This window comes from Hylaeus anthracinus, unplaced genomic scaffold (genome assembly GCF_026225885.1).
Source record: "Hylaeus anthracinus isolate JK02 unplaced genomic scaffold, UHH_iyHylAnth1.0_haploid 3, whole genome shotgun sequence".
NCBI lineage: Eukaryota > Metazoa > Arthropoda > Insecta > Hymenoptera > Colletidae > Hylaeus > Hylaeus anthracinus.
The window spans coordinates 413,156-426,332 of record NW_026535284.1 but is presented as its reverse complement, the minus strand read 5'-3'; the positions used below and the strand labels follow the sequence as shown (position 1 = coordinate 426,332).

General features: G+C 39.6%; 1 protein-coding gene across 7 annotated transcripts in view; it reads right to left on the bottom strand.

The window, feature by feature from the left end:
• The window catches only part of LOC128894209 (chloride channel protein 2), a 217,173-nt gene that overhangs the window by 43,728 nt on the left and 160,268 nt on the right, over positions 1 to 13,177 (bottom strand). For all 7 annotated transcript variants that reach the window (XM_054155800.1, XM_054155801.1, XM_054155799.1 and 4 more), the window contains one exon: positions 10,037 to 10,322. In XM_054155800.1, the coding sequence (XP_054011775.1) occupies positions 10,037 to 10,322 (286 nt within the window). The remainder of the gene's footprint in view (positions 1 to 10,036; positions 10,323 to 13,177) is intronic.

Genomic DNA, 13,177 nt, shown 5'->3' with positions numbered 1-13,177 from the left:
GCAGCTCCCCGGGCCCTTCTTCTTACAGCTATGTGAACTTGTCACCCGACTTTTCAAAAATGAATTTTTTTTTATAGAAAACGATAGTATTTCGTTTGTATCTGATTGTACCTCCAATAGTTTCGTTTGTACCTCCACCAATTAATAATTAGAAAAATTAAAAAAATGATCAGCACCCGACATCAAGATTTTTGAAATCGGTTTTTCCCGATTCTTTAGAATTGTTTGTACCCGCCGGAATCGTTTCTTTTTTCGTTTCAATTCGCCGTCTCTGACAATTTTGACATTAACCGAATTGCCACTGGACGTTGAATCAACGTGGACGACCTTCCCGTGTCCACAAGACACATGATTTTACGACCGTTAATCGTGGCCGGTAATAAATGCATATTGTTTGTATCTCGCCAATGACTGCATCCTCCAGGCAGCTGTCTGGAATACTAAGTTTTAATGCTCGCAACTTTGATAATTTTTCGAAACAGTAGTCGCCCAATCGTTGTCCGGGGCTCGCCGTGTATGTTGCGGCTTCCAGCGAAGCTTGCTTCCATTCTCGCGAATGGTTTCGTGAACGGTTCCGGGAGCGATTTCGCGAGCAATCCCGCGAGCGGTTCTGCGCTCGATCGCGCGAGTAATCTCGAGAGCGGTCTTGCGCTCGATCGTGCGAGTTACCTCCAGAGCGGTCTTGCGCGCGATCTCGCGAAATCGCTCCCGGAACCGTTCGCGAGATCGTACTCGCCGTTGGCGACATTCGTCGAACAGTTCCGACTCGGAGAATTTGCGGGACACGGTCAGACAGCTCAAGGAGGAGCTGAGAAACGTGACGTATTATTAAAATATTGCCCGGATCATTCGGTCAAAAAAATACGATGACATCGACGAGCCGTATGCAGCTATGAACGAGATGGGGTCGATGCCACGAGCGACGGCACCGAAAATGATTCCACGGCCGGCGGTATATCAGTGTGGGCCTATGAACAAGACCGAGCCGACGGCTTCTACGTCGACAGCGAAGCCGACGTCGTCCACACCGGCGGAGGCCACCCAACGGCCGTCAATTGTTTGCTTTAATTGCAGGACGGTTGGCCACATGTCGGTAAAGTGCCCTAAAACAGCGGTCATCTGTAAATCCTGCGATAAAAAGAGACACCTGGATCGATTTTGTTCCCGAGTCAAACGCGTGAATGCGACTCAGGTGAGTTTGTATACAAGCAATATGTATTTATTACCGGCCACGATTAACGGTCGTAAAATCACGTGTCTTGTGGACACGGGAAATTCGTCAACGTTGATTCAACGTCCAGTGGCAATTTGGCTAAATGTCAAAATTGTCAGATACGGCGAATTGGAATTGCGAGGTTTCTCCGGAATGGGGGTCGTTAGCGATTCATTCGCTAATATTGTTATTAAAATAATGGAAGCCTCAGCGACGGTACGAGCCATTGTTATAGACTCGGAAGAGATGCAATATGAGGTGATAGTCGGACGAGATTTCTTAGATCAATAGCACGTTATGTTAATTAAGAACAGAGACGGCGTCGCGATACGAGAACTGCCGCGAATTGAGAGCATCCAGCGCGATATCGTAGATATCTATACAACAGAAGCCGACGGAACGCATCAACTCGTTTTCGGAGACATTGGCGAGAACGAAAAGCGATTATGCGAGAAATTAATTAGGCAGTATGCGGATCGAGTTACAACGTCAATGCGAACGTTTGGTAAAACCAACAGCATAGAAATGGAGATTCGTTGTACAACCGATGCTCCGGTTTGTTACAATCCATACCGCATGGCGGAGGTCGAACGCGAAATTGCGCGAAAGATTATCAAAGAGTTGATGGACAACGATATCGTCCGGGAATCCGTGTCGCCATATGCGAGTCCAATTACGTTGGTGGAAAAGAAGACGGGCGATTATCGGTTGTGCGTAGATTATCGACGTTTGAACGCGATAACTGTTAGTGATCGGTATCCATTACCTTTAATAGAGGATCAGATCGACCGACTGGGAGGTAATAAATATTTTACTGCGTTGGACTTGGCGTCCGGGTACTATCAGGTACCGATGAGTGCTGATTCGGTAGAGAAAACGACCTTTATTACACCGGACGGGCACTACGAATTTCTGCGAATGCCGTTCGGGCTCACAAATGCTCCTGCTGTTTCCCAACGACTGATCAATGCAGTTCTGGGGTCGTTAAGGAATTCGGTAGCCTTCCCATATATTTATGATATTATAATACCGTCGACCACCATTGCGGAAGGACTAGAGCGTCTACAATTAGTTCTCGATAAGTTGCGGGAACATCATTTGACCCTCAACGTAAGCAAATGTTCGTTCCTGATAACGACAATTGATTATCTCGGGCAAGAGATAGGTGCAGATGGTGTAAAACCAGGGAGAAGGAAGGTGGAAGCCGTGATGGCCATGCCAAAACCAATCTGCGTTCGAGGAGTGCGCCTATTTCTCGGTTTTGCGGGATAATTCTGCAAATTTATTAAAGACTATGCGACTTTGGTGACTCTATTGACAAGATTGACGAGAAAAAATATTTGCGTGGACTTGGAGAGCGATGCAGGAGATCGCGGTCGCGGCGATCAAAAAGGCGCTGACAACGCGTCCCGTTCTCGCGATTTTCAATGGTGCGCTCAAGACTGAATTGCACACTGACGCCAGCTCTTTGGGTTTAGGTGCTATTCTATTCCAGTATACGGCGGAAGGTGAGCGACGAGTAGTCGGATATTTTAGCAAGCAGACGACGCATGACCAGAGCAAGTACCATTCTTATGAATTGGAGACGATGGCCGTGGTGTTTGCTCTTCGACATTTCCGAGCGTACTTGCTCGGATTAAGTTTCACGGTCGTTACGGATTGTAATGCGCTTCGTACGATATTCACCAAAAAGGATTTAGTGCCGCGAATTGGACGATGGTGGTTAGAAGTGCAGGACTTCAATTTCGCCATCGAATATCGCGCGGGCACGAGAATGCAGCACGTTGACGCGCTGAGTAGGAATCCTGTGCCAAGTATAGACGTTTACCCGGTAGATGTGACCGAGGCGGATTGGATTTTGTCGGCTCAATTACAAGATGAGCAGTTGTGTCGGGTCCGTAGGATTCTCGCGGAGAATGTGCAGAATGCCAATACTAAGCAGTATTTCTCCAATTACCTATTAAAGGGAGGTAAAATTTATCGACGGCTGGATGACAGACGCGTCGTGGGTTTTCAAATTTGTCGCTTGTGCCACGATGATGCGGGGCACTTAGGATTAGAAAAGACTTTGCGGCGGATCCGCGAGAATTATTGGTTTGCAGAGATGACGGAATTTGTAAAAAGATACATTAGATCCTGTCTGAGTTGCGCCTAATATAAAAAGACGGCAGGAAAGAAACAGGAAAAACTCCACCCTATTGAAAAGACTCCGGTGCCCTTTTACACGCTGCATGTCGATCATGTTGGCCCGTTCGAGACGAGTGCCAAAAGGAACAAGTACCTGCTGGTCGTTGTGGACGCTTTCACGAAGTTCACTATTATTGAACCCGTGTTGAGTATAGTTCGTCTGTTTGAAGTACCAGCGCGGATTATTAGCGATAGAGGCACCGCTTTTACGACAAATACATTCAAGATATTCTGTACCATGTACGGGATCCGACATATTTTAAATGCCGTTGCCACGCTTCGCGCCAATGGGCAGTGCGAGCGATATAACAGAACGATTGTCGCGTCGTTAGCCGCAACCGCAGCCGGCAAGGAGTCGGACCGTTGAGACGAATACGTCAAACAGGTACAGGGTGCCCTGAATACCACGTATAATAAGGGCATTGCGGCGACGCCTACAGAGCCGTTGATGGGGTATAACCCGAGGACCGTTGCAGATGCCTGGTTTCTGCAGGAAGTGCAGACGGAAATGCAACGGTTAGACCTTGGCAATTTGCGAGAGAAAATCTCAAGGCATATCACGGAAGATCAGAAGCAGCAGAAGAGGCGCTACGATCAAGCCCGTCGAGAAGCCACGCAGTACCGCGAGGAGGATCTGGTGATGGTGGAGATCACCAGCGAATACGCCACGGGAGAAAGCAGGAAGCTTTCCCCAAAATTCAAGGGGCGGTTCCGAATCCATCGGGTACTTGGTAACGACTGGTACGAGGTCGAAGATAGGGAAGTAGAAGAACCAAAACGGTGGTTGCAGCTGACCGGCTGAAACCTTGGGTTGCGGCCATTGAATAGGAAACTATGGGAATTAAAATTTTTATGTTAGTTCTCAGGTGATGGAAGGGGACGGGCTTCTGGCCATAGGTGGTCGGTGCCGTCGCCCGCAGAACATGAAGTTAATGAGGGATCGCTGAAGGGATTTAGACACCGACGTCCGAGTCACCAAACAATGGTGGAGACTGGCCACCATCGGGTGACGAAGATTTGCGTACCATTCACGGGATAGTGATGTCTAGCCACTATCGAATGGGTCGAGATTTGATCGTCATGACAATGGTGATGTATGGTCACCGTTGTATGACAGTGTGTGTATCATTCAAAGGATAGTGATGTCTAACCACTATCGAATGATACAAGATTTGGTTGTCATGACAATGGTGATGTGTGGTCGCCGTTGTATCATAGTGAGGGGGACCATTAAAGGGATAGTGGTGTGCAGCCACTATCGAGTGGTCCCATGTTATGCCGTCAGGCCGATAGTGATGTCTAGCCGCTATCGGATGACGATGAAAGAGATATCACGGTAATGGTTTGGTGCACCATAACGTGATTGTATGGATTCAGCGTGAGGCCACGTCGAGTTGCAGTCGAGCAACGGAGGGACAAAATCATTAATGTTCCTGATCCCAGGATGTCGGCGAATGTCTTGCGAGGAGGCATCGTTTTGAATCATCGACAGCTGAACGACGTTATCTACGTCGTTATGGGAAAGAACGAAAGGCCGAATAATCGTGGGCTTTCCTGGAAAAGGGGAGTATTGTTGTAGAGGGACCTTTTTGTTAATGAGAGAAAGGTCTAAACAGAAAGTTTTGGGCCAACAACAATAAACCGACTAGATACTCAGGTCAGTCTTTGATTTTTTGTGTTACAGAAAACGATGTAGACAAAGGCTAGCCAGGAGACGAGGAGTACATCACTTGAGGACAAGCGGAAATGCAGGTTGGCCGAATGTAAGAAATAGTTGGATACATTGACAGCCGCCCCATGCCGAGGTGACGAAAACATGGGCCAGGCGTGCATGGACGACAGGCGTGACGCTGCGATGCCAGGCCCGGTCATAAACAACGTCGGAGGCCCTTCAAAAACCTTCATTGACGAGGCTACGCAGAGACTTTCCCAGCCCGGGAAAGTCACTTCTTTGCTAGCCTTCGATACGTGCAGAGCTTTCCGAAATAAAAGAACATTGTATTTCATACGCGGCGATTTGTATTTGCTTTTATTTAATTATCTTACATATCGGTAAAATTTATTTAATTTTACAGGAATAAATATTTGTGGTCATGTTAAATAAATAAATAAAAAATAAAAAAAAATTGAAAAAGGAATTCAAACCAAACGAGAATCAAACTCAAGCTCAAAGCGTGGTATTCGCGGCCGTAGCTGCCTCGATTACGCTGGCATCTTGTAAACCGTTCTACTGGAACCGAATATAAGCAACAGAGCGGCGTCATACTTTTTAAATTATTTTTTTCTCGAAAACGCCTGAGTAGTGCGCCTTGCCGCTTTGCTCAAATACTCTCCTAGTAGAGTACTATACTGTATTAAATGTTAATTCATATCGGTGACCCCAAGCCCGCGCCCTCCCCTTGTTAGATTTATGACAATGTTTAAGTAATTTATCTCGACCAGCTTGTTTCATGTGGCATCGTTTGTTAGCACAGCAGTCACGACGTCATGTGTATTGCCGATACGCAATATAATAAACATTTTGTCGAGATCTCGATGAGAATTTGAAATACTTTTGATCTCGTCCAGATCTTGATATCGATCTCGAATGTTACAAGTAATCTCGATTTCGAATCCCATCTCGAAATCGAGACGAGATCGACTCGTGCGCATCACTATTCAGCATGAAATCGTCCACAAAATTTCGAGCACAATTTTTATATAGTAGGTGGCAACAATATTTATGGTGATAGGGTTCAGATCATTAGAAATAATTTTTTTTAATTTCTTACTACGGTATTATAGAATATTAGAAACCTGTTACATATATAGAACATTTTTCTGTTTTTTCGAAGCTCGCGTTCATTAACCGTTATCTACCCTCCGGAATGTAGAGTCAGATCTCTCTAAAGTGCAGCTGCATCGATAGCGAAAATTTTGGAGCATTTCCACGAGAGGAATCAACAACATGCGGGGGTGCTCTTCTTGAAATCGTCCTTAACTCGCGTCGCATGGAGAAACATCTTATCTACCCTTGCTTAGGGTACCGCAGCTGCTCACCTCGGAGCAACGAAAATCCTAACCGTGAAATTTCCGAATATGGAAATCGGAGTTGCTCATTAGTGAGATCGGGCTTCGGTTCCCTTTCGATCAACTTGTAACGAAACGTTCGTTACGAACGATTACCGAGGTGAGTACGCGCTCCGACCGGTAGGTGGTGACCGCAGGGTGACGACGCTCGCAAGAGAAAACGAGAGATAACGCACATAAGGACCCCGATGTGGCTTCAGTAGGAGAGTCTGATCCTGGTACCGATATCAACAGCACTTGGGAATTGCCCACGCTCTAGAGTAAACCATAGACTCTTCCGAATCCTTTCCGTCTAATCGTGCCGTGAGTGATTGGAGATTGACCACGCTCTACCACGAACCGACGCATAGTGGTCCAAAATGCCAAAATCGCGGCCAAAATTAGAAGTTTTCGGATCTTCATGAAATTTGGTATTTTATTGTTATTTGGGCCGAAAATTACGAATCTGGTATCAGAATGTTGTTGATTAAATTTTAAAACCTTCACTGTTTCAGTAACCAAACCTAGCCTGTGTAACGATCCAACAACATAATAACTTTATTATTTGAGTTATTATTTGATTAAATTAATAAGGTGCGAGGCTTTGTTCACGGCGCGTGCTGTATTCCTGCTACACGATTCAGTCCCTGTACTGTTCATCACACCACACCAATGGTCATTAAATGTACAATGCGGAATGATTGGAAATGACGTCATTGGACCACATTTTTTCAATAACATTTATCAAGCGCTACTTATGTTGAATGTCTGTCACATAATCTTCCAGCGCCTTTGGAATATGTTCCGTTGAGTATTAGAAATAAAATGTATATTTGACATGATGGAGCCACAACACACTTTGCTAGGAGTATGTACATGACATTTGTTAAATGAACAATTTGGAAACATTTGGATAGGGCACAATGGGTTAGTATCTTGACCTCCTAGGTCACTAGATCTAATACCACTGGATTTTTTTCATGGGGATTCGTGAAGAATCAAGTAATGGCCACTGCTACTACATCGAAAGAAGATATAAACATCAGAATTCGTGTCGCTTGTACATCAATTAGTGAAACTGTGTTATCAGCTGCTCGTATGAATTTTATTAAACAAATTAATAAATGTTTAGAAGTCAACGGGTGTCATTTTGAACATTTAAGGGGGACTATATAATAAATCGATTTTTTGTTTGCATTATTTGACAGTTTATAGTCTCTAGCATGGTATACTATCATGTCAAGGTTGGATCCGAAGTAGTTTTTGAACGGTTGTCTTCTAAATAGCACTTGCTCAGTAGGTCATAAATAGACTGCGGATCTTTATGCAAAATAAAATCTTGGGAAACGTACCTACAAAAATTGAACCTGAATAGGAATTTATTTTACTCTGCAAATATTATAATATGAATTTTATTCTCAATATTTTTTATATTCTTCATTATATTCTTGATTCTTGATTTATATTCTTCTCAAATATCTTCTTCTCAAATCTTCTCCCTATAAATGCATAAAAATCCGCAGTATAGTCATAAATGTGTTTAAAAGCGTTTTACTCGAAACAACATTTTTCACATTTGCTGCAGCCCTAATTCTAATACGAATTGTTTGATCGACTTGAATTTTTTCGAGTATGTTCAGTACATATTTCGTCATACTATGAGCTTCGGTTTTCTTGATTGGATCACCATATTTTCAGACGTAATTTTAACTTTTGTTTTTAAAACTCAGCCATTTTTTTAGATTTCAATTTGTGTTCAACGTCGTGCTTCATAGTACGGAAAGTGTCTTCTAATTTAATGGAAATTTTTTCTTTTTTTACTGCACTTTTTTTCTGAATTACTGCAGCAGTGGGACTTTTTTTTTTTTGAACGTCTGAAAGATTTCACCTAACTTGCTCAAAATCAATTATTATCAAACAAGAACATTATTGCAGATTATTTAATTCTGTATAAATACATCCTTAAAGTTTCAAAATATTTGATATATTACCCTTTTTTTGTAGAAATTTCGAATATCGCCTTTTTTCAGGCGTTCACATTAGTGATCCCCCTAATAAAATAACAAAAACGACTGATTTTAATGTATTTGAACCCCGCATTGACCTATGTAGAATATGAAAAAATTGTTCAAATAAAAATTATTTGTTATGAAAAGTGCTTTAAATTCCATTTAAAGATATGGATCGCTGTGCCCTCTTGCCCCCCTGGGGGGTCATGCAGCAGTACCCCATACATTACATGAAAGGGCCTATCATACCTTATAATCCTAAACAAAAACTTATCAATATTACTAATAGTTTTCGAGAAAATAACTTCAGTTCATGAAATACTTCATATGCAGTTAAGAAAAACGATTATCTATAAATTATTTCTTCTAATAAAATAATTTTTAAATACCTGTATTTCTTCAATACATCATTATTTCATAAAGAAATATAATTTTGAAGAATAGTGATTACATTTTATTCAAAATAATCTTATTTAACAATTTTGTGGGATAAAGTTAGTAAAATATTTCTATCGTATTTTCATAACTATTCATCATAACTCCATATTCCAGGAGTTATAGAAGTTTAAATTAGGGAATGTTATTGTGTATGATTGACAAAGTGTCCCTTGACTCTACCCGAGTCAAAAAATTAATTCTCAGTTAAAACTTTCAATATCCAATTAAACCTTTCATAGTACTCTCTAATTTTGCAGTCCATTAATGAGTCTTTAACTTTTGGAATAATTCACATATTAATTCAAGTTTTACACTCACTATTCTTTTTTAAGTTTTACAAGTCTTTTAGTCACTATTTACTCCTCTTTTAGTTCTTCCTGAGGTAGTAACTATTTAATTGATGTATTGAAATAATTTTCATCTATGTATGTGATTTTATTCGAGCTCTCTGTCGTTAACAAGTATTGAAACATGATCCTGATTATTATTGTTAATGTATACGCAGATAGTGACTACATTTTCAGTAGGAATATGTTTAATATTATTGGGTGCATGATGTAAATCGTGACAATTTACAGTACAATAAGAGCAATAATTTCTTTGCATGTGCTTAGTATTTCTTTTAAAATTGCATAACGCCTATTTGAACATTCAATAATTATTTGTAATGTACAATTGCAATTAATTAATTTGATAAAATAAAAAATTATAATAAATTGAAATTCTAATGCAGAAAAATCTTAAGGAGAACAATTGAAAACTCTATATTTAAGCTTCCAAATAAACTGGAAAGTAAACTTGGAAATAAGTACATACCTCTCTAGAGAAGCAAATAAGTATTAACTTATAAAGGAAATCAGTTCTCGGAATATCTCTAATAGTTATCTCAAATATCGTCCGAGTGTCATTGTAAAATTGAACGAAGCACTAATTTCATGACTCGCGTATCCGGTGTAAGTGGGATTGCGAAAATAACTCAAATCTTTGCTTATTTGTTATTCAAGTCTCGTAGTAATTAAAAACAGTAGTAAATTCGAATTTAATTTCAATTGACGAAAAGTTTCTATTATACATTTTTAACATGTTTGTCCGCGTAAAAATTGTAACTTTTGAGTCCTACCAAATGATTATAAAGACTGACCGTTGTTGCACATGGAAATTCCACGGTCCATCGCGTAACTGATCAATGCCATGATGACACCGAGCAAAGCCAGGAAGACCCAGTCTTCGCCTAGTCTAGCTCCAGTGTGTTTCCAAGCGAAGGCCAGCAATGCGAGCAATTTCCTGCACAAAGGTCCTCTCCTCGACTTTCGTAGACCCTCTGCCGTTGTCTTGTCATACTTCTGTCGTGCTTTTTCGTGGTGTTTCAGCTTCCGTGCCTCTTCTTTTGCATACTCACCCAGGTCCTTCGTGTAGCGACCATACATCTACATGCACCATGATTTTATATCAGACTTGTTCCTTTACTAACAGAACATTTATGATGTCCTTTCTTAAACACCTTGTATAACTTGTTAATTTATAATTTATAACTTCTGACCAAACTCCATACAAGGTGGTTCTAATGGGTTAACATAAAATTTACAGGAGTACCAAACATCGCAAAACTAAAGTACCCACTTACTCGACTACGTGTATACAGGGTGTCCCAAAAATGTTGTAATAACTTGAAAGGGGTGGTTCGGGAGGTAATTTGAAACAACTTTTTCCTCAGCGAAAATGTTGCGCGAGGCTTTGTTTTTGAATTATTAAGGAAAAACCACCGACCAATCACTGCGCACGTTCAGCCGCGGGAGGTGGGCCCGACGTCACGTGGCCTACGCGGGCACTCCAGATACTCGCGCTGTGATTGGTCGGGGTTTACCGTTAATATCACGTTAACGACGCCTCGGACAACATTTTCGCTAAGGAAAAAGTTGTTTCAAATCATCTCCCAAACCACCCTTTTTAAGGAATTACAACATTTTCGGGACACCCTGTATATTTTCCTTTAGAGGAATATTTAGTTTAGGCTAATCGCGGTTGAGAATTATAAAGTAGATATACAAATTGATAGAATAATTCGAAGAAATCGTATTTACAATCTCGTTTGGTCTTCTCTCAGAACAAACATTTCAAGAGTTAAAAGGAGATAGACAGCGCATGAAAGAGAATTAGAAACTAATTCCAATCAAAGTAATCACGTGTACCATAAGAATGAAAGATTCTTGAAACCAAGCTTATGACTGTCTTATTCCCAAATTTAGAATTTTTTTATCAATTTTACCATTTGAAAATCTCCTGTAAGTATTATGACAGCCATTTAAACTCACCTTAAATATTCGATACATTATATTTGTAATGTTAAAATCGTCAAGTACTTGAGTCACAGATAAATGGTCCGATATTACTCGAATATTCACGTAATAATTTTAATACATAATTTTATTAAAAATAATCAGGAGTTAATGACGTGACACGTTTTGCATCTTCTTTTTTTACGGTGTAAGGTCAACTTGTAACATTTACTGATGATTTCTCGAGCTGGTACACCTCCGCACTGCACGGCCAACAAAGCGATAATGAGATTTATAAAGCGTGCGTCCGAGAATAGCACCCAAATATTGATTTAAAAAAATCCTGTTATCGAGCAAGCCTGATGTACAATGTGTCAATGCTATTTCGAGAGAACACGATGCATATCTTTGAAATTTGTATATTATGAGAATTATGATTGCATGGCTGTTAGATACGTACCAAATGTCCCTGATTCACGAATCTTTCTGCACGATTTTTCCAACCGAATTGATCACCCGCAACGAGTTGTTTTTCCCGTTACTTTCACGAAATGAAAAATCTAGGAATATTAACTCCCACTTTCTAATTCCATTAATTTCGCGTTTTGCCCCGTCATTCGGCGAATTAGCGTCCGCTCAATATCCTAATAGCGTTTAAAGTAATGGAAACGACGGATTTTTATTTTAATCAAATACATCATACCCTCTCAGACAGTATTTTCAGGTATACATTAACAGCATTCAATATTGCCGCGCCTGCCAAAAACTAATTCAAGCAGAAATTAAAAATTTTAAATTTTTCCTCCAAAAAGGTTATTTAAATAGAAATAGAAATTTAATATATTATTTAATATAGTTTAGTATAAAGGAAATAGAAATTATTTCATACTTTTTAGTGGAGTTTTAATATTTTTCGAAGTCGATTATATTTTTTTTCCAAATATTATTTTATGCTTATTATAATTATAATTACAATTAATTTATTATTTTATTAACATTAAATATACATGTCGAATTGAGTAATCTTCTCCTTTTCGAAGTCGATTAAAAATACACAACAACAGCAACTTACACATATTACGTTCTTGTATGTAAAAGGTATAGAGCAAGGACTATTCGGTATGTTCCAACCGGAAAATTAAAAGAGAAAGTCGACAAACTAACAGGATCAGTGATATGTGTCCTCAAAAATCAAACTTTTAAGTTGAAGAATATTGTGGAAGATACCACACAATGGAACGGTATATATAAAAATATAATTTCTATATATAATAAAATGAAACCATATTATTATGTTACGTATATGTAAAATTGAAAGAAAATCATTAAATGTTCAGTACTTATAATGTTGCATTACATTATTAATTTTCATTTAATTAAGATTGATTTTGAGTAGCAATACACGTATATTGCTAAACACTAAACTAAACACTAAACTAAACACAACAGCAAAGGATTAGTTATAATCATGTGCACGTTCATTTAAAACAGAGCAACAACAACTAAAACAACAACTTTTATACATGTTTCATACCATTTGCGGTTTACAGAAAAAGCAAAAAAATCTTAAAGCTCCTTTTGGAAAACCATAAGATGATTCGTGATCGTAAATTTACACCACAAAGAATGTTTTCCTTAAGCCAGTTTTGCAATTGAACTTAGATACCATATCGTTATTAAAAACACAGGGAGGGAAAATAAAGTAGTTTAATAACATAAGAGAGCACAACATTATACAAATAAAAATAAAATAAATTTTGTTTTCAGTTTTTAAAAAATACACATTTAAATAATGTTGTGTCAAAATTTGAGAAAGAAATGTTTACAATAGCTAGAGTTACAGCCTTCAATGTGGAGGCTATTTAACGTTTTAACGAAGGCTACTGAAATTTTAAATTTTAAATGCATTTGTCTCTAAACGACAGGTTGTAACCTGGTTGATAGCTTTCTAGAAAAACTTATGTGTCCGATTTGATCCAAGCTACATTCTGTTAAAGAAAACTAGT